The 18,503-nt window shown below is 40.2% G+C and overlaps 1 protein-coding gene across 1 annotated transcript in view; it reads left to right on the top strand.

Annotated features, from left to right (window-relative positions):
* rttn (rotatin) overlaps positions 1-18,503 on the top strand; it is a 32,436-nt gene continuing 13,933 nt past the window's right edge. Inside the window, exons 1-28 of the mRNA XM_067577888.1 lie at positions 1-159; positions 481-668; positions 1,027-1,216; positions 1,305-1,403; positions 1,548-1,638; positions 1,918-2,032; positions 4,672-4,822; positions 5,145-5,313; positions 5,863-6,038; positions 6,252-6,367; positions 7,266-7,433; positions 7,549-7,761; positions 7,962-8,074; positions 8,185-8,311; positions 8,645-8,770; positions 9,034-9,150; positions 9,703-9,842; positions 10,496-10,667; positions 10,859-10,958; positions 11,566-11,651; positions 12,284-12,401; positions 13,092-13,188; positions 13,274-13,339; positions 13,444-13,632; positions 14,636-14,878; positions 15,456-15,612; positions 17,133-17,299; positions 18,028-18,247. Of these exons, the coding sequence (XP_067433989.1) occupies positions 129-159; positions 481-668; positions 1,027-1,216; positions 1,305-1,403; positions 1,548-1,638; positions 1,918-2,032; positions 4,672-4,822; positions 5,145-5,313; positions 5,863-6,038; positions 6,252-6,367; positions 7,266-7,433; positions 7,549-7,761; positions 7,962-8,074; positions 8,185-8,311; positions 8,645-8,770; positions 9,034-9,150; positions 9,703-9,842; positions 10,496-10,667; positions 10,859-10,958; positions 11,566-11,651; positions 12,284-12,401; positions 13,092-13,188; positions 13,274-13,339; positions 13,444-13,632; positions 14,636-14,878; positions 15,456-15,612; positions 17,133-17,299; positions 18,028-18,247 (3,945 nt within the window). The 5' untranslated portion in view covers positions 1-128. The remainder of the gene's footprint in view (positions 160-480; positions 669-1,026; positions 1,217-1,304; positions 1,404-1,547; positions 1,639-1,917; positions 2,033-4,671; positions 4,823-5,144; positions 5,314-5,862; positions 6,039-6,251; positions 6,368-7,265; positions 7,434-7,548; positions 7,762-7,961; positions 8,075-8,184; positions 8,312-8,644; positions 8,771-9,033; positions 9,151-9,702; positions 9,843-10,495; positions 10,668-10,858; positions 10,959-11,565; positions 11,652-12,283; positions 12,402-13,091; positions 13,189-13,273; positions 13,340-13,443; positions 13,633-14,635; positions 14,879-15,455; positions 15,613-17,132; positions 17,300-18,027; positions 18,248-18,503) is intronic.

Genomic DNA, 18,503 nt, shown 5'->3' with positions numbered 1-18,503 from the left:
AACAAACCCGGGCAGACGTTGTTGACATGACACTGGCAGACAACCCCTCACTAAACTGACAAACCTGTACCGTTTCTGAAGCCTTTTCAACCTGCTTTATACACAGAGAGACGCAACATACACTGGACATGGAATTATCTCCACTTATAAAGAAAATAGGTAGGCAAATGTAGTTTTGAATGCTGACTTTACCTGAACTTACTATGACAAAACCCACTCACTTAACGCTACCTAATTTTAGCCACTTGCATGCTAGCTAACGATAGCAAATCTCTTCAGGTTGCCTGTACTTTTATCTGCAGCTGTTTTTACGTTACGTAAAACGTAACCCTAGTATGCCAAGTTTATTTCATCGCTAAAGTTAGCGAAGAAATCCAAGTCAGTAAGACTTCCCTAAACAGTTGATTAGCTAAAAACTCAACTTCGCTAATGTACGTTAATGTGTCTTCTCAACTGAATACTTTTTAAAATCAACTATAGGCCACTCTTTGGTGGAGATACGAGTACGAGCATTGAAGAGCATCATCTGTAAGCTGGACCATTCCCTGATTTCCGTGTCTGACATTGTCCAAGAGAGGATGCTGTTTGTGTATCTCCTGGAGTGGTTCAATTTCCCCGAGGTGCCAATGAAGGAGGAGGCTCTTGAGTTGCTCTCAACTTTATCAAAGGTATCTTACATTTTAAATATCTTACTAGAAGATTGATGTGAAGGACAGTGGCTAGAGGTTTATTGTTTATTTTAGGAGCTGATCCTATAGAAAAAGAAAATGATATACAGTAAATGTATTTTACCTTGACTTGACTATATCTTTTAAAAGCTTATCAGACAATCAATCAAAGAGTCAATCAAAGGATTTAGAAGCAATATTAGCAGAAGCATGGATGTAAGGGGTTTGCTTGGTTACATTTTGATAGCAACAGAACCATGTTAAGTACTTTTAAACTGCCACACCGAACATGACACTGTAATTTTCTGTGTAAATTAATAGTTTTCATTTTATGACTATTTACTTTTTGTCTTCAAAGCATCCCAGTGCAGCACAGATGCTGAGAGACGTTGGGGCGGTGGACTTCCTCACCCAACTGTCTCCTAATGTGGAACCCAGACTGCGAGCTGTCATCGATGGTACCCTGGACCAGCTGTTCCAGCTACCTGAGCTACTCCCTAGTCATACGATGGTCTACTCACACAGACAGCGTACTACATCTCCAACAGGTGTTGCAACTTAAACCGAATATTTTTTGTTTACAGTTTGTCGCCTACAAAATAGAGCTCAACAACAAATGTGGTGTCTCTGTTGTAGTGCCTACAGTTGTTCCACCTGAAGAACATTTTCCTAAAATGGGGTATTTCCACAAGAGCATGCCAAGCCCTGCAGATTTGCCTCCTCAGAAGATAGCAGGTAGTTTTAATGCATTATTTCAGATTTCCTGGTATGTTGGGTTTCAGTTTTTTTATTGCCCCGACTTTATCTAAAAGTTGTGCATCATATTTTTTCAGTTAATTCCTCACTATTTTACATCTTTTATCTTCCTGTGTTGTACAGTGCATGAGTCTGTGCGATGCTTGAAGTTTTCTGTGTTTCCGTGGCTTACTTTGACAAACACAGACAGACACATACTTTCATCCAATGAGAGGTGAGAGACAATTTATGTATTTGCCTATTGTTATAATATATGCCTAATTAAAATGCTGTATAAAATTAACACGTTTATGAATTAATTCAGTTAATATTTTATCAAAGAACAAGTACACAAACTAAGCTTGAAAAATAAAGTGTAGTGTAGATTTATTTAGTAGGTGGCTTTTTTATTATGGATTTAGGCTTTAGTCATATTCATGGTAATGTGTAGTGATGTTTATTGTGTATTAAACATGTTTGATGTTGTTTGTGTTCTCAAATTCTTTTGAAACAGTTCCTTAAGGAGTAGCAACCCCAACTTAGTGCGGACCACATGCGAACTTCTGTGTGATGTCATTATGCAGGACTTCCCTGCGGAGATCTTCCTGCAGAGGCCCAGTATTGTAAAGGTACTATTACATTTCTGTGTTCATAAGAAGATTTGCCCTGGGTGAATAAAGCGCTGACCATAGTATTGTTAATATGGATACCTAAATATTTATCTGGCTGGTTTATCTTAAAGATATGAGCAGAGGGAAATCAAAAACTGCATCAGATAGAAAGTGTGCTGTTGGTCATAGTTTTGATCTCACACTGTAACAAGTCATGTTGGAATGAGTGCCATATCCTTATCATTTTTAGTTTAATTTGAATGCCTTCTTTGAATGTTTCAGGGCTCCTTCACACCTGTAGGTCGGTTTCCTTTGACCAGACCAAGGATAAAAAAATATACATTGTTGCCTTTTAGTTTAGGTCTGGTTTGTGCTGACTTATTACAAGGAAACCAAAAGCTGAAAACATTCAGTTATACAGACTGACAGGTAACTTATTTATTACTATTTATCATATTCATCAAGGCTACGTGGACCCAAGTGAGGTACTTAAATGCCCCTTATGTGTATATTTACGTTCTCTGGTGTCACAAAGAGGTGTACATACATACATATACATGTCATGAGTAATGAAAAGCAGATAAACAACCAAGAAGAGGTGTCTTTTACATTAATATTACAAGGGGATGATGTTGCGGATGTTGCTATATATCGCACTCTAATTGACATGGAGTAGGATACATGCACAACAACACACTGCAATTTTAACAGCTTTTGATTGTGTGATTGATCAAGATAAATCCCTGCACTCGTGCTGAAATGCATATGAGTTACCATGGTTACCAAATTATTTGCATAAAATTGCTCTTATTATAAGATTGCCTCCTTAGCAGTTCATGACCAGCACATGGATTTAATAGATATTTAGCTTTTGAATGCATACTAAAGGTCACAGAGTATCTACAATCACAAAATCCTGTGGTTGGTCCGTTTGCTTTCAGACCACAAACAAAATGTACCAGAGTCCGCTTGGAGGCAAAGAGAGACCTGCCTTGGTCTGGTTGTTTAGTCCACACCACAGTTTGATTGACAGCTCTCACACCAGCCCAAATGTGAACCAAGCTGGTTAGGTGTGACAGCACACTTAGTGTCAACTGCAAGGGTGTACTCAACAGAAATATGTGGAGAAAAACTAATAGTGTCTGCACCATGGCCTTGTTTTGTACTAAAGCATAATAAAATATGTCAGTGGCATCATTTTTACTTTGTGCGTTTTGTTTGTCTAAACTCAGGCAGCCCTCAGGTACAGTTCTCTACAAAGACACACAAATCTCTGTATTTGATGGAAAATTTGCATTCTCTTGTCTTATAAATGGTGGCTCGTTGCTGAGTGCACCTTTTCACCCCAAAATCTTCCAACCCTGGATAAAATATGGATATCCAAAGAGACAAAATTAAAGAGGTCAGAAGTCGTGATAATTCTGGTTCCTGGCCAGCTGTTGTTCAGGATATTAGTAGTCTTGTTCAATGACTTTGATCAGATGAAGCGTATTGGTTTGAGTGGTTAGTGCGACCGTCCCACAATGGAATTTATGGGGTGGCCACTGTAGCCACTGTCAAAATAATAACCTGTCAAATAGTGTCCTTGAACAAAACGCCAATTTATAATTCTGTGTCCCTGATCTCATAGGAGGTTGTGGAGGCCTCTGGAGGCTTACTTTGCTTGAGCAGGTACTAGATTGCTGTGAGGATATAGTTCGGTCGTGATGTACCTCTTGCAGGGTGTGAAAGTCCTTGGTGGAACATTTTCTTTCTTTCCTCGAAGGCCTTCATGGATATCAGAGATTCAGTAAAATTTGTTGCAGTTGTCCACTGGTTTAGAACTGTCCTCATCCTGGTCTTGGTGGCCTTGGAGGAGTTTCAACAGTCATGTGTTGTAAATGAGGAGGCCACGGTGCTTCTGTCAAGTTAGCATGTACATTGAATTCGTATGGGCCTAGCTGATACACAGTCTCAGTTATAACCCCAAAGTCTACCCCCTTTTTTTGAGGAAGTGGGCTGCACTTTTTGATGTATATACCAGTATCCTCTTAGCACTCAAGTGCATCTGCTGTCTGAGCCCTTCATTTCATTGGCACAGACAGAGTGTTGCAGGGGACATTATTTTTGCCCTGATGAGCCACTGTGAACATTAGTATTTTGATAATAAAGCGGTGCATTATATTACATTAGTCTCAGGGCAGTATTAACATACTGTCACCCAGCAGTGTCATCATCAAAAAGAAATCATTATGGGAGAGTACTTTTCTTCTTGTGGCTTCACTTGCCCCTCCTTTGCATTACTAGAGCTATTAAGCCAAATTAAAAGACTTTGATTTAGAGACATGACATCATTAGCTACAGAGGGCAGGGAATTTGAACTTGGAACAAATTGCTGCTTCAATAATTCAATTCCATTTGCCCTTTTTATTTACTGAACTTTATTACGACTTTTCTATCACTGTCTGAACTTAGGCCATGTTTTTAAACAGTAATGGTACATTGTTTGTCTCAGCTTGGGCTCTTTTTCTTTCCTTTCATAAACAAATAAAGCCAAAGAACCCTAAATATTCACAAAATTACAATAATATTTTCTCATTATTGATATGTCTTGTCTGTACAAACCTTTTAATAACCCAGTGTAAAATTACTCCTTTAATATCTTCTTCTGTTTTCAGAACCTTCTGTCCTTGTTGAAGCTGGGTTCAGGTAAAGGTGAGGCAAGCTACCTCCACATGCAGGCTCTCTCCTGCCTGCGGCAGCTTTGTGTTGTGCTAAGGAGGAGACTGCGCTTTCATCAAGATCCAAGCTTCTACTCTACAAAGCAAGGTAGTGCACCTCACAAGTTAGCCTGATGTACAGATGTGTTTACAGGCATTTTAAATGCTGATATTTGGGGTTTTAGCTGGTGATAAACTGTTTTTCATCCTTATTCTGTTAATTTATGTATGTTCCTTAATTTAGAAAGTACCTTGTTTAACACATTATGTGGTTGTAAAGAGGCAATTTAAAAATTTTCAAGTATAGACTAAAAATCTGAACTATGTTTTTATCCTCTGTCTCTAATCTTGTCTCTGTTTCATCATAAAGACTCAATGTGCAACATGTGTGTAAGTATGTGCCTTTTTCCTCTTTTTGTGGCTGTGTGTAGATCCAGTTTCCCAGAACTCGTCCTTTTCTTACTCCCAAGAGGTTCGGGGGACCCAGCGTTCTCAGGCCTCCTCCCCAGGAGCAGAGTGCTCTCCCCGGCCCTCCGTAGTGGGACGCACGGGCCAAAGAGCCAGGGGAGATGGCCAAGATGGAGATGCAGCTTCCAACAGGTGTGTCTAGACAACATGAATGTGTACCTGTGCATTTTAAATTAAGTCTAAATGAGATTACAGATGAAAAGGACTGCATCACTGTCATGTCATCTGATACTGCTGTCTAGGTATTGTCTGTCTGGAGTCTCTAATCTTCTGGCTTGTAGAAAGAACGTTTTGATTTGAGTCAGCATTGTAGTCAATTCTACTCATCATACATTACATCAACAAGAGAGTCTTATACTTTTGGTAATTTGTGCACAGTAAGATTTTATGTGGCTTTGATGATGACAAAATTGCCAGTGACACTAGCAAACTGCACAAGAAGATAAAACGACGTGAGAAAGACTGGAGGATTTTATTCTTCTTGTTGAATTTGAATAACACCGAGAGCCCCCTAGCGTCTGGTCTGTAGTGTTTATAAGTCAGCACTGACTCCCATGATGGCATATTCAGTTTTTATGATCCATCCCTATACACCTCATACGTCACTCCTCGTGTTTGAGCGGTCCAAGCACAGATCATGAATTTTCAGTTGTCTTCCTTTCTCGTCTGTGATTCATCCAGTGGCAGCTCGCACCAAGGTGGAGCAGCAGTCCAGCCCCAGTCACCTGCAGATGTGGCCCATTTGGATCTCCCTGACTTGGGTGTAGAGGATGTCCCGGCGCTACAGTTACAGCAGCTCACTTTGGCTCAATTCACTGTTGCCACCATGGAGAATGCCATACCACTGCTTAAGACAGGTAGGAGTCATTGTAACATTAAAAAGAAAAAAATCAATTATCATTGTCTGTTTCTCTTTCTCCTCTCCTGCTGTTTTAGATTGAATAAAGATGAGATGTTGCAAAAATCCCCACACCTATTTCATTACATTAACTGTCCAAATATTCTACCGGGTATTTGATCTTCAAAAAGTCTCCCCTGCTCTTGCTCTCTGTTTGTGTCTTGTTTCTCAGAGGGTTCGCATGTGTTCCATCGTGTTCTGGAGTTGCTGTGCGACGCCGTCCTCCTGCTTGGGGACAGTGTTTGTGAGCTGGTCTGGGATGATCGCAGCCTGGTGGGGATGGAGCTGGCAAGTCAAAACACAACTCATGACAGCCTCTTATGTAGATGAATGGATACACTTCACTGAAAGGGGGAACTGGGTTGGCCACCAGACAATTTGCCACAGACACACAGGCATACGGTACTCAACTGTCAAGGAGAACTGTAGGCATGTGATTGAGCTGAATTAATTATATAAGGTTACAAAGGCTTTCTGCCTTTCACATATACATACATACATTTCATCTCTTCCCCTGGGTTTATCTAAGCACAGAACTGTTGGGTTAGTAAATGTCTTCATTTATTATGTGTATAAAGTCCACACAATGGATTGTGTTAAACTGGTGTTTTTTTTTACCGTGCAGAATCATTTGTTATCCTCCCTGACTGTTTAAAGAGTGTGTTCCTCTGCAGGGGGACTTATACACTTGTCAAGCCCAGGCCCCTCTGGCCCTCTGCTGTTTAATACATGCCCTGAGCCTTGCAGCCCGAGAACTGTTTTGTCATCTTTATGTGGAGAGCAGCTTTTGTGTGCCAGACCTCTAGGTTTTTCCTATGGGAATGGGCCAAACTGTTTATGCCAGCCAAGCAATGCACAGGGCATCTACTGCCCCCTGCTGGTATATATCTTCTATTGTTCAATTTCTCCTCCCAAAACAAAGTGGCTGAGAATAGATTGCTCCAATTTATTCATACTGAGATAGGGTGGATCTGTATCTCATCCCAAAATAACCCTGAAATCTGATTACATTCAATTCCTAACCCCTGGAACAAACAATTTTTCTCTTGGCTCCCTTCCAGTTAACTGTGCGTCGGTGTGTGTCTGTGTACGTGAACATGCACGTGATGTGAGAACGTGTGCGTGCATCGGTGTGTTTGTGAAGAAAGTGTGCTTTTGTCTACATTTATGTCTGTGTGTATTTTAGAAGGAGAAGCTGCAAGCCTGCATGGAACTATTAGGGGATATCCTGAGCTACCATCAGAGCGATTCAGCAGACAGTCCCCACAGTTCTCAAGTTCACCACAGAATTGCCTACACAGCCACTGCCATATTTACCATTAAACTTCTACAAACTATCCTCCCTCCTGAGAAGGTGTGTGTGTGTGTGCTCGTGTAACCAAATCACATCACTGTATTGATTGTTTTCTATTATTACTGTATTACAACTCCAAAAACAATAGAAATTGAAACCTCTTAACCTCACACAGGCTAGTGACTGTCTCCCAGAGAACACTGCAACTGCTATTTTCCACTTATGCCTGGACACGTCATTGGGAAGTTTATTACCCAGCATGCAAGAGACAGCAGTGGCCTACTTGGAGCAGGTAAACTCAGACAGCCATGACCTCTACAGGAGGGTGACCCGCGCTACCCTCTGGATGGAATCCACTTGCAGCTTCCTCAAGGAAACACAGGCTGAGGTATGAACTACATGTCACATAATTACAGTAAGCTAATGCACAGGTAGCTCTGGAGTCTACAGAGCGATGTTAGTTATCTTTTACAGACATACAATCCAGTCTGATTGTATGTAACTGTCGCTACTGGTGGCCCTCAGTAAAATATGTTTACCCTGTCACCCAGACTGGCATTTCATCAGTTCATTTATTTTTTCATCTAGGGAGAAAAGAACTGGTTGGAATTACTGGAGCTGGCAGACCAAGCAATAGATGGCCTCCCGTTTCACCAACACTTACCCATCGTCAAGGAATGTGTTCACATCTGCTCTTACCTGTAAGCTACAAATATACAGATAGTACTGTACATACATACATGGTAATTCATCACTTGTTCCGCTGCATTTAAATATTAAGTATAGTTTACATCCTTGTTTCCGTCATTAGGTGGAAGTTTGATCAGCCCAGTCCACTCCTCCAAACAGAGAGTCAAAAACTCCTCCTCAAGCTGCTGTCCCATCCTTTACTGCCTGTCAAGACGGAAACATACACATGCACGTTAGACCTGGTCAAGGTCAGAGCAAGCCATCTTATACAGGCAGTCAGTGTTTAAATGAGAGTACAAGTTCATGGCTAAAATGTACCGGGGCCTTAATGTGGGTCTGTTTGGCAGGGCACCCGTATGTAAATTAGTAGGATGAAGATAGATGAAGCACAGTTCTTTGGCAGTATGCTATAAAAAAAAAACCCCACTTGACATTTGAAATCAGACATCCTTTCATTTTACCAACCACTGTCTAGAGTACATGGCTACATTTTAAGTGAATTGGGACTCTTATACACGAGCACAAATGAGAGGATAGCGATAATTTATGACGTGCTTTGGTGTGATTACATACACCCCTAGGACTGCCTTGGCATCCAGAATGTGTCACGACAAGAACCAGGAGCCTGCAGTGGAGTCAACTTCCTTCTACACCACAGGGTGCTCTATGAAATAAGTGCTTTTGGCCTCCAGGATTCTGCAGAAAAGGTGGGCAAACACTTGTGTACCTCTTTTACTTAAATTAGCACCAATACGACTTAAAGATCTTTGAAGCAAGGTCATTTATGTGAAGTCAGTTTGGCCAGTCTGTCAAGGATTTCTTTAAAGCATTTGAATATTACTTTAAGGCCATAGTAAAGCAGTATTATGCAGTATTAAACATATTAAAGTCTCTCACTTACACTACCTGCTATCTAATGTTTTATTAGCAGGGCTTTATGTGAATTCAGCAGTTTACCTGTGATCTATAGGTGAACGCTGCTGCCAAGGATATCCTGCTATTTCTGCTCAAGGGACGATTGATGATGACAGCATCAACCTGGGACAGATTCAATGAGGCACTTTACCCGGTCATCCCCGTATTACAGGTGTTGTTCTCTCTGAAAATGGTGCATTGTATTTGTACTGCGGAACTCATAAAACGGCATCATGTTTGGAACTTATTATATTTTATTTATGGAGCTGGGGGAAGTGTTGTATGTTTTTTATAATCAAAACAACTATGATCAGAAGTGCAAGTTTAGTGCTCTTGGACCACAATTGAGCTGCCAGTGAGAAAAATTTTGTTATTCTCTCATTTACATATTCTGTTATATTGTTTCCTTTTTGGGTTGAAAAAAACAAGCTTTTATTAATTGTTCAGTTTCAGGCAACAGAAAGCCGGGAAATTCTTCATGAATATACATGAGATTTTGACTAGGCTGTCAAGTGTGATTCAATTCAAGGAGGCCATTCAGAGATGGGCCCACCATGTCAACAAGAGACGAAATGAAACCACCCGTAATCAAAGTGATGCATATTTTATTTACTGTTGTGCTGCTTAGCTGGAATTCCCTATTGTTCGCTGCATTGTCTGCCAAGGCAGTCTGAGAATTGTGTTTGTATATATGTGTGTGTGTGTTTGTGTGTGTGTGTGGCAGGGTTACACCGGCACCGAGGAGTCACTGGGAAACTGTGTCCTGCTGATAAGTGACATGTCGGACATGTCAAGAGACAACGTGTTTCCAAGCACAGCCAAGCTAAAAGCAGCTCTCCGACTCCTTTTCACTAAACAGCCCACGTGAGTCTGGGCTCTTGCTCTTCTGTCAGTGTTTGTATTTGTGTCTCTGTTTGTGTCTTATGTGTGTGCGCATATCAGATGCGTGTGTTTGTGTATATGTCTCTGATGGTACGTTTCATCTCTGTCTTTTGCTTATGTAAAGTTGTTTGATGAGTCGGTTGGTAAAGTAGACAAACTGCTGAGAGTCTGAATATTTTTGCTCCACAACATTTGTGATGGACATACTATCGCTGTCTGTTGCTGTCAGGTGATGTGCTCATCAAGTCATCTAAACGGTCTGTGAGGTCTGTGTAAAACGGCCATTCTGTCCCAGACTATGAATATTGATAGAGATGGAAATTAACATCAGACACTGGCCCGGAGATGAGCTCTGGTAAATTTTGGCAACAGCTAATAGATTTGTCCGCCCCGCCAGACACTTTTTTGACAACCAGTCGTCAGTTAGATGTAGTGTTTAAAAAATTATGAAAGGCGAGTACATTTTTGCATCCTTTAGCTGTTTGTATCATGTTTTAATGAAGATGAAAGGCTTGGGTTGACACTAAATAAAGTTGATTGATGTGGTTGCTTTAAATGTGTGTTTAGAGGGGAGGATAATTCTCTACTGTGATTTTTCCAATAAATGTTGCCTAAATTTTGTTCATAATAAACAGTGTGAGAATAGCAGCAGTGCAACAAATCCTGCCTCACCTAACCAGTGATGATGGAGTCAACATAGCCAGACCAGACCTGGACCAAACAGTGATCTCCTCACTCCCCAATCTCTACTGCCTCAGAAACCCTTTAGACATCACACTTGACACCAGCAACAAGTCCGTCCTCAAGGTATAAATCTACATACACAGACGCAACAGTACATTCAGATTCACTTTAGCACAGGAAGAAGTAATAGAAATGATAAAAATGACATCACGCAGCACACAAAATACCTAATCATATGAAGTGCTCTTCTGTGTCATATTCTGTCATCTCTGTCTTGAGTGCGTGCGCATATTTATGTGTTTAATGGTGACTAGGTGGAGTCTGTGGAGAAGCTGTTTTGTATCCTGTCCTCAGACACTGTTGACATCTCCCTGAGAAGATCGGCTGCAGAGCAATTGTCTGTTGTTCTTCAAGGTGAGGTATCTGTAAAACCTAGTAATGGTAATGTAGAGTATTTCTTATAAACTCATCTATTGTATTATTTTAATAGGATGGATTTGGCAGGCTGTTACTTTTAAAACACCCTCCTTGTCTACCTCTGCATTTCTCTCTATATGGCTTGAGTCCTCACACTGACTGGTTAAACTTCGGGCCTCCTCTTACTCCTATATTTTTAAATTGGTTGCACAAAATGTCCTTTCTGTTTTTCACAGTTGTACTCCACAAGTACCTGCAATCTTGTATGTAGCAGAGTGTAGTGCTAACAATTCACGTCCCTCTAATAGTTGATCTTGAGCTAGATATTCTATGATGCAGTAGAGTGGCTTTGAAAGGGATTTGAAATGCCTGATCAGAATTCTGGATGAAATTTTATCCACTTGATAAAATTAAAAAAAAACAAGTTTTGTTTATCTGATGAGTGAGAGCCCTCCCCTTGTGAAAACTACAATTTGCAGCTAGTGCAGTAGAGTGTGTGCACTCCCACCACCATATGTTTTAGCCAAGCAGGAAAAGCAAATGGTTGAAGATTATGCAAATGTTTATTGTCAGTATATTGAATTGTTCTCTTACCTCCCCGCAGACACGACAATGCACCCGGTGCTGAAGAATCTTGGAATTACAGACAAAGTCATTTCTTTCATTATTGAGAGTGTAAACGGCAACAAGGTAAAAACAAACCCGTTTTGGCAAATCGATAAATAGATGTGTACTGTAGGAATTGCTGTCGAAGCCAAATAAAACAAAAGCAAATCAAAAATGTGCTCCTGCATGTGCTCGCGCTTGTGTGGATGTCCTCATTTGTCTGTACTGTACGCATCTGAGTACATGTGTTGCCAGCGGATGTGGAGGATACCCACTGAGGCATGCATGATAGAAGGATGAAATGGTCTATATTAATAGTGTCAGACAGGCCCTGGTCAGCAGTGATTTTTGCCCTCTAGTTACTGCAGTCTGCTGATCATTTCCAGGCCTTGAATCAGAAGCTGCTAACAGGGTTAATCATCCAGCATGTCTGGCTACATCGAGGTGGAGGAACAGGGCCACAGAGAATGACTTGTCTCAGCTAACAAGTGTATGTGTGTAAGAGGAATTCCTGCAGGTTGTATTTGTCCTGAACCCTTCATTGCCTGCAACCAGCGCAATCACTACATTTGGATTCAGCTGAAATGGAGTGACTGTAGAGAGATCGCGTGTATGTGTATGTGAGAGACACGGAGCAGGAGGAGACAGAAATACTATGTGTGTTTGTGTTTTCCCTGCAATTAAACAGCAAGTGCGCGTGTTGCTATTCTCCCCAGAGCTCGGATTGCCTGCTGGAGCCTTGCGTATGTATCCTGAGGAAGCTGGTGTATGCTGATCCATCTCTGAGGCGCAGCCTGGCACAGCGCAACCTCCTGCTCCTCACGCTGCTCAGGGGTACATTCACAAGCCATCTCATTAAGTAACAACTATAGACGTTATGTTGTGTAGCTCGGGGGCACGTCCTCAAAAAAAAGACAACAAGTCAGCCATTGATGCATAGCTTTTAACCATGTTGTCACACTGTAGAATAGCATATTAGTATGATGCAACTTGTTGCTATGGAGCTCAACACCAGCACATTGTTTAGAGCTTTGTCCGCAATGCTGTATTTGGCATGATATACAGCAACAAAAAAAAATTGCTGCAAGATTTTTAGGTTAATTCACAATTACTTGTTTTAAATTAGGATAGAATACATTTAAATTATAACATGTTAATTGTGACTACCTGTATATTTATTATGTTATTGCACTTTTGAACAGAACATGCATTTTTTTGTATGCAAAAATATATATGCTGGATTTTTAAACATTACAAATATAACGTTTTTACAACTTATTTTAAAGCACTCAGCGGTTGCATTAAGACCTGAGAAACTAAATATCTGAGCTGTCATATTGAAAACAAACCCAGTAGTGTGATGACAGTCTCTCAGTGGGGGATACCCGACTGCAATTATAGACTGAGCCGTTCAGTGTTTGTCACTGTGACAGAACTTCTAATTTTTTGAATGTATTCATGAAATAGACTGATTAAGTTTTGGGTGTGGTCATTATGTAAATTGTTTTTTTGTTTTCATTATAGCATCCTTGATATTGAAGGAGAACAAAGGCAATGGAAGTGAGATTGCTGTCCTGATGAGTTTACTGCTATTTGATGAAATTGCCAGCATTGAAATATGGTGAGTTTCTTAACATGCTTCTTATATCAATGTGTGCATCCATTCACTACTTTGATATTACTACTCATTTTTTGTGTCATATCAGGTCGGACAAATCCAACACAGATGTGACACTCGCAACGTTCTCCTTACCACTGACAGTAATACGCAGGTAAACTGATCTGTAAAGTCAAAAGTTAACATTCTCCTAAAGGTCTTTTCCTCATTAACAGCACTTTGCACACATGATTTTACTCTTTCCTTCTTTTCTTCCAGGTACAACATCCCATTCCAGGCATCGAGTCATCATGCTGTTAGCCCGTACTGCTGTGTTCTGGCTCCTTCTTCTGACCTCCTAACCCTGGCCCCCACCCACCAAGCCCTGCAGGTGGCCTGGAACACTGCATGGCATTGTGGGATAGACAACCTCCTTGAGGAGCTGCATGACTCCACAAATGTTACTGAGTAAAAACCTTAATGTTCTTTGCTCTTATGTGAGATGTCGACATAGTCTTAAATTATTACCAGAGAGACTATTGCCCTTTGTTTTTGTGTAAAAATATGATGGAAGAATGAAAACCAAAGTAGAACAAAGATTTTGCATCAATATAAAATACATTGTCCTTCACCGTAGTGAAGAATAATATTGTTAAATACTTGCTCAGTTTTGTTTTTCATTTTAGTGTAACTGATTTTTGCATTGTTTTTATACAACTGTGCATTTTGATTTGGGTTGAATAAATGTTAGATGTTGAAGAAACTTATAATTACCATTTTCCTCTGTAGCAACCAAAGAAAAATCCTACTTAGCGTCACTCTTTCTCAATGTTCCCTCTTGTAGAGAATTGTAGTGAAACGTTAGTTTCAGAGGCTTGGCATCTTGTGTTTCATCTGTCTTCATTTTCTTCTAATGTGACCTAATTAAAACAGATGAGAATGTCTCTCACACGGCTTTAACCAGCTTGATTACAGCAAAGACATTTAAAGCACATAGATGGATCAATCCACCTGAAACTAAATTTCATACAATTGTATTATTGGGAGAAGAACACTTGTTTAAAATGGATCAGTCAATGAAAAATTGAGAGGTATCTTCCTTGGACTTGGTATTTTGTGTTACGTACAACTTATTACTAATTACAAAATTCAAAATAGTACAAAATCCTTTTTTCATAATGCCATGACATACATTTGACAGTTTTTTTGATTGGTATTTGGTATGATCATTGCTGCCTCTGCTTGATTCAGTTGCAAGTCATTCTCAGAAAACATCTCTCTTCAGATGACTCATAAATGTCTCATCCCTCCAGATTGGTGATCAAATATGTTTGTTAATGCAGTCATTAGTATGCTCCTGAGGACGCCACTTGTGCAACACAGTTGTCTGCACATCAGTAGTCATATAATCTGATTTTGATTTTTTTTTTTTTTTTTTTTTTTAACCCTTTGTTACCCCCCCTCCTCCTAGATTTCATGCTGACCTACAGCTATCAAAAGCACAGATTCTGTCGCTCCGGGCAGTACACCTTCCCACTGCACTGCAGGACTGCATCAAGGCCATCGTTACGGCAGGAGGACACAGTTCGGTGACCTCTGCCCTCTCCAGGCTCAACCTCTACTTGCTGATTGACAGACTGGCCCTCCCTCACATCCCCACCCACAGCTGCAGAGACACTCTTCACTCTCTCAGTTGGCAGGCTGCTATGACCAGGTACACCGCATACAAATTCAACTAAAGATTTGTGTACTCTAGGTTTGCAGGCTAATAAACAAGTCAGTGAATATGCTTTGTTTAGGTTTATGAATTAAACAGATTATGAGAGGATTTTATGACTGATTTATTACTGCTGCTGCAACTCTGTAGAACAGTGAAGAAAAGTACTTGCTGTGAAATGTTTTTTTCCATGGCTCAGTAAGTACAATTGCTTTGTCTTTTCATATTTCGAAGAATTGACATCAATTAATGGCATTAAATGTGTGGAGACAGTGGTAAATGGTGTATGAAGAACTTGTACTATTTTTGACAAAAGTTTCAGCAAATTCGATTTTGGACCCATGATAAGTCTGTATATTTCTTTTGTATTTCTTCTTGGCATTGGCATAATTGATAAGAATAAGAATACAACAAAGAAGAAAAATATTGAAATTGTGAGTGCAGAACTTCTTTAATAATCTGTGTACTTTGGTAATTAGAAAAATAATGAATAGTAAGTTATTACTTAGTATTTTTCATTCAACCACTTTCTCTCCTTCTTGTTGTCATGGTCTCCGTTTCTTCCTCCCTGCAGGTTTCTCCAGGTGCATCCAGCCTGTGTGGAAGACGAGAGGTTGCTGGTGGGCATTGTTGCATTTTTGAATGCCTACTTTAAACAGATGCACACGGAGGCTGCATCTGACCCAGAGGCCAAGGACTTGCGCTGGATACTGGAGCTGCTTCTCAACAAGGTACAGAGTTTTTTTAAACACAAAAAGTAGTATAACTCACGCTATGTTTTTGGTCCAGATGCTTATAAGACAAGATATCTTATCTTATAAGCCCATCTGATAAGATATCCCAGCAAGCCAGCAATATGTACTGCATCTTAGTTTATGAATGTATACTACTTTAGCTTGCCTTTAGTGTGTGTATATGTGCCTGTAAACTATGTGTGTGTGTGGATCTGGTTAGACCCTGTCCTCACCAACACAGAGGGTTATATACCTGTAATCAAAGCATGAATAAATCACACACTGTCAGACAAACCAAACTACTTACTCCTTCATAACGACAGAAAAACAGTATCACAGTGTAGCACCTCAGATCTGCGGCAAAGATTATTTCCTGAGCTCTTAAAATAAAGTTGGATTCATTTTTGCCCGAGGAAAAGAATCACCACACTGTTTTAGCGGGGAGAGCTACTTTTAGGATTTAATCAGTCTCACCTTCGCTTTCTCATTAATGTGTGTGTAAACAATAAGCCCTCCCCTGGCAGCTAAAGCAGACTCACATTGAATGCCTGGTAGGGGTGAGCAGCTCTGCTCTGCTCCAACTTTTCTGTAATTACTGAGCTGTTTCAGGAACATCTGTCGCTCTCTGCACTTGCATTAACTACCTACCTCTGTGTGTACTGCTCAATAAGAAATTCTGCATGCTTTGTGCTCCTAGATCTACGTTTCACAGTGACACACTTGTCACTTTCCACGTCTCCCCCCCTCCATGGGTCAGTTTGTTTGAATTTAGAAAGGTCGGCAGATAAATCACAGAACAGACCATTTTTCAACTATTCATACACAAGTGGATGCAATTTTTAGACATGCTTTATGGATGGCAATGTCACTCTGTCATTCAGTCCACTACTTTGGTCTTGACTGAATATTTCAATGGTACCCAGAAGTTGAATCCTACTGATCTTGGTGATCTCTTGACTTTTTATCTAGTGCCACCAGCAGGTCAAAGTTTTCACTTATTCTGTAAAATCTACCAGATGGACTGGCATAACATTTATGGTTTCCTGACCATGTTTCCTAATGACTTTTGAGATCCCCTGACTTTTTCTCTAATACTACCAGGAGGTTGACTTTTGTGGTTTTGAGTTAAATGGTTCGACAACTACTGGATTGATGGTCATAAAATTCAGTACACATGTTCATGTGCCCCTTAGGATGAATTGTAATACCTTTAGTGATCATTTTTGTCTTAGTCTTGTTGTTTACAATATACAAGTTGTGTATGCAGCACCCATAAATTTAAAGATTTAACAGAGGACAGGAAGGCATGAAAAGGAAAACAGTAGTATCAAGATGATATGAAACACAAGAAACATATACATAAGTTCTTGAAACTGTATGTTCAAAACAAAAAAGTAAAAAAGAGACAAAAATGGAGGAAATCCAAAACAGTTGCTTAGTGCATAAAATTCTATTCGGAGCATAAAATAAAAAACAAAAGATATCTCTTGATGTCCATTCATCCATCAATCTTCCAGGAAACCGTGTCCCTCCTCAATTTGCTGCTTGGTGTGGAGACGCAGAGCTCAACTCAGAGCCCAGTGGAGTCAGAGGAGCTGAAAAACCATGTTAGCCAGAGACTGCAGAGAGAACTCACCAGCTTCTTCAACACCTTACTCCTCCACCTCACACACACTGCTGACAGGTAGGATGACGGCACACATGAGCTTGTGACTTATCAGCAGACAGGCAATAACATCAGGCAATAAGAAAAAGTCTTTCACCTACAGGTCTTCATACGTTTTATTGCAATTCAGAATATTGGCTGTAAAGTTTTAAACGAAACAACTTATTTTATAATTCTGAAATATAACATGGTTACTTTCCTTTTTATGCTAGAATTTGTAAGAATTTGTTTTTTTATCTGCTTATCAAACATAAAGTACTGAATTCTGCATTGACTATAGCTGAAGGCCACAGTTGAATGTCAAGGACTCTTTTTCTACTAGCGATTATGCCAGAATATTTTCTACATTTGTAATGAAATACTTTTTTTTATTCATGAAAAATGAATTAAAGAACTGCAGTTACTGTTTCTGCATATGGGAAAGTTGAATTTACTCACATGTAATGCTGTTCAGCCTTCCCGTGGGGTTAGAAAATTGATTAATAGTATACTGTTCCTTAACTGAAAGGGAAAGTGTTTATTTAAGTTGATTTGTTATGGAAATCCTACTCGCACAGCCATTTAGAACATGCAAATGTATGCAGAAATGATTAAAAAGTCACAGGTTTATATTAAGGAATCGGTAAACTAATTGTCAACATTATCTTGTCTCTTTTACTCTCTTTTCTGCCTCTTGTCTACTCTCCTGTCTGTCTGGTTTGCTTGTGTCTCGCTCTTTCTCACTCTGTCCTTTCCTGTGTGTTCAGGCTATGTTTGGCATTAGCAGGCCCCTTCAAGAGCCAGCTGGCAGTCCGTTTGCTTCAGAGCCTGCGGGTGTCTGATGCCCCACGTTACTACGGCCTTCCCAGCCTGGAGAGGACACTGCAGGGCATGGTCAGCCTGACAGCCCAGCCTGGCTGGAGCTTGCACTGCCCTGATCTGGAGCCCATCTCCCTCTGCTCCAAGTATCTCAGTGGGCTATTAGAGGTATGGGAGTGTGCATTTGTATATGGGAAGTTCTGTGTCTGCACAGTATGTGCACATATGTTTATGTGTTGCATGGACATATGCAACTCTCATCAGAGATAAGAATGCCTACAGAAATGAATGAGAGAAAAAAAGCAAGGTACTTTCTGAGGAATTAATTAAAATTAAGCAAAATATGGTTATGGGACATGAATTGCAATAGGTAAAAATCTCATTGATTAGATATGCCACACTGTGAAGATGCTGATGAGATTAA

Source organism: Thunnus thynnus, chromosome 21 (genome assembly GCF_963924715.1).
Source record: "Thunnus thynnus chromosome 21, fThuThy2.1, whole genome shotgun sequence".
In the NCBI taxonomy this organism is placed as follows: domain Eukaryota; kingdom Metazoa; phylum Chordata; class Actinopteri; order Scombriformes; family Scombridae; genus Thunnus; species Thunnus thynnus.
Note: the sequence above shows the minus strand (reverse complement) of the source record. Positions and strands in the feature narration are given on the sequence as shown.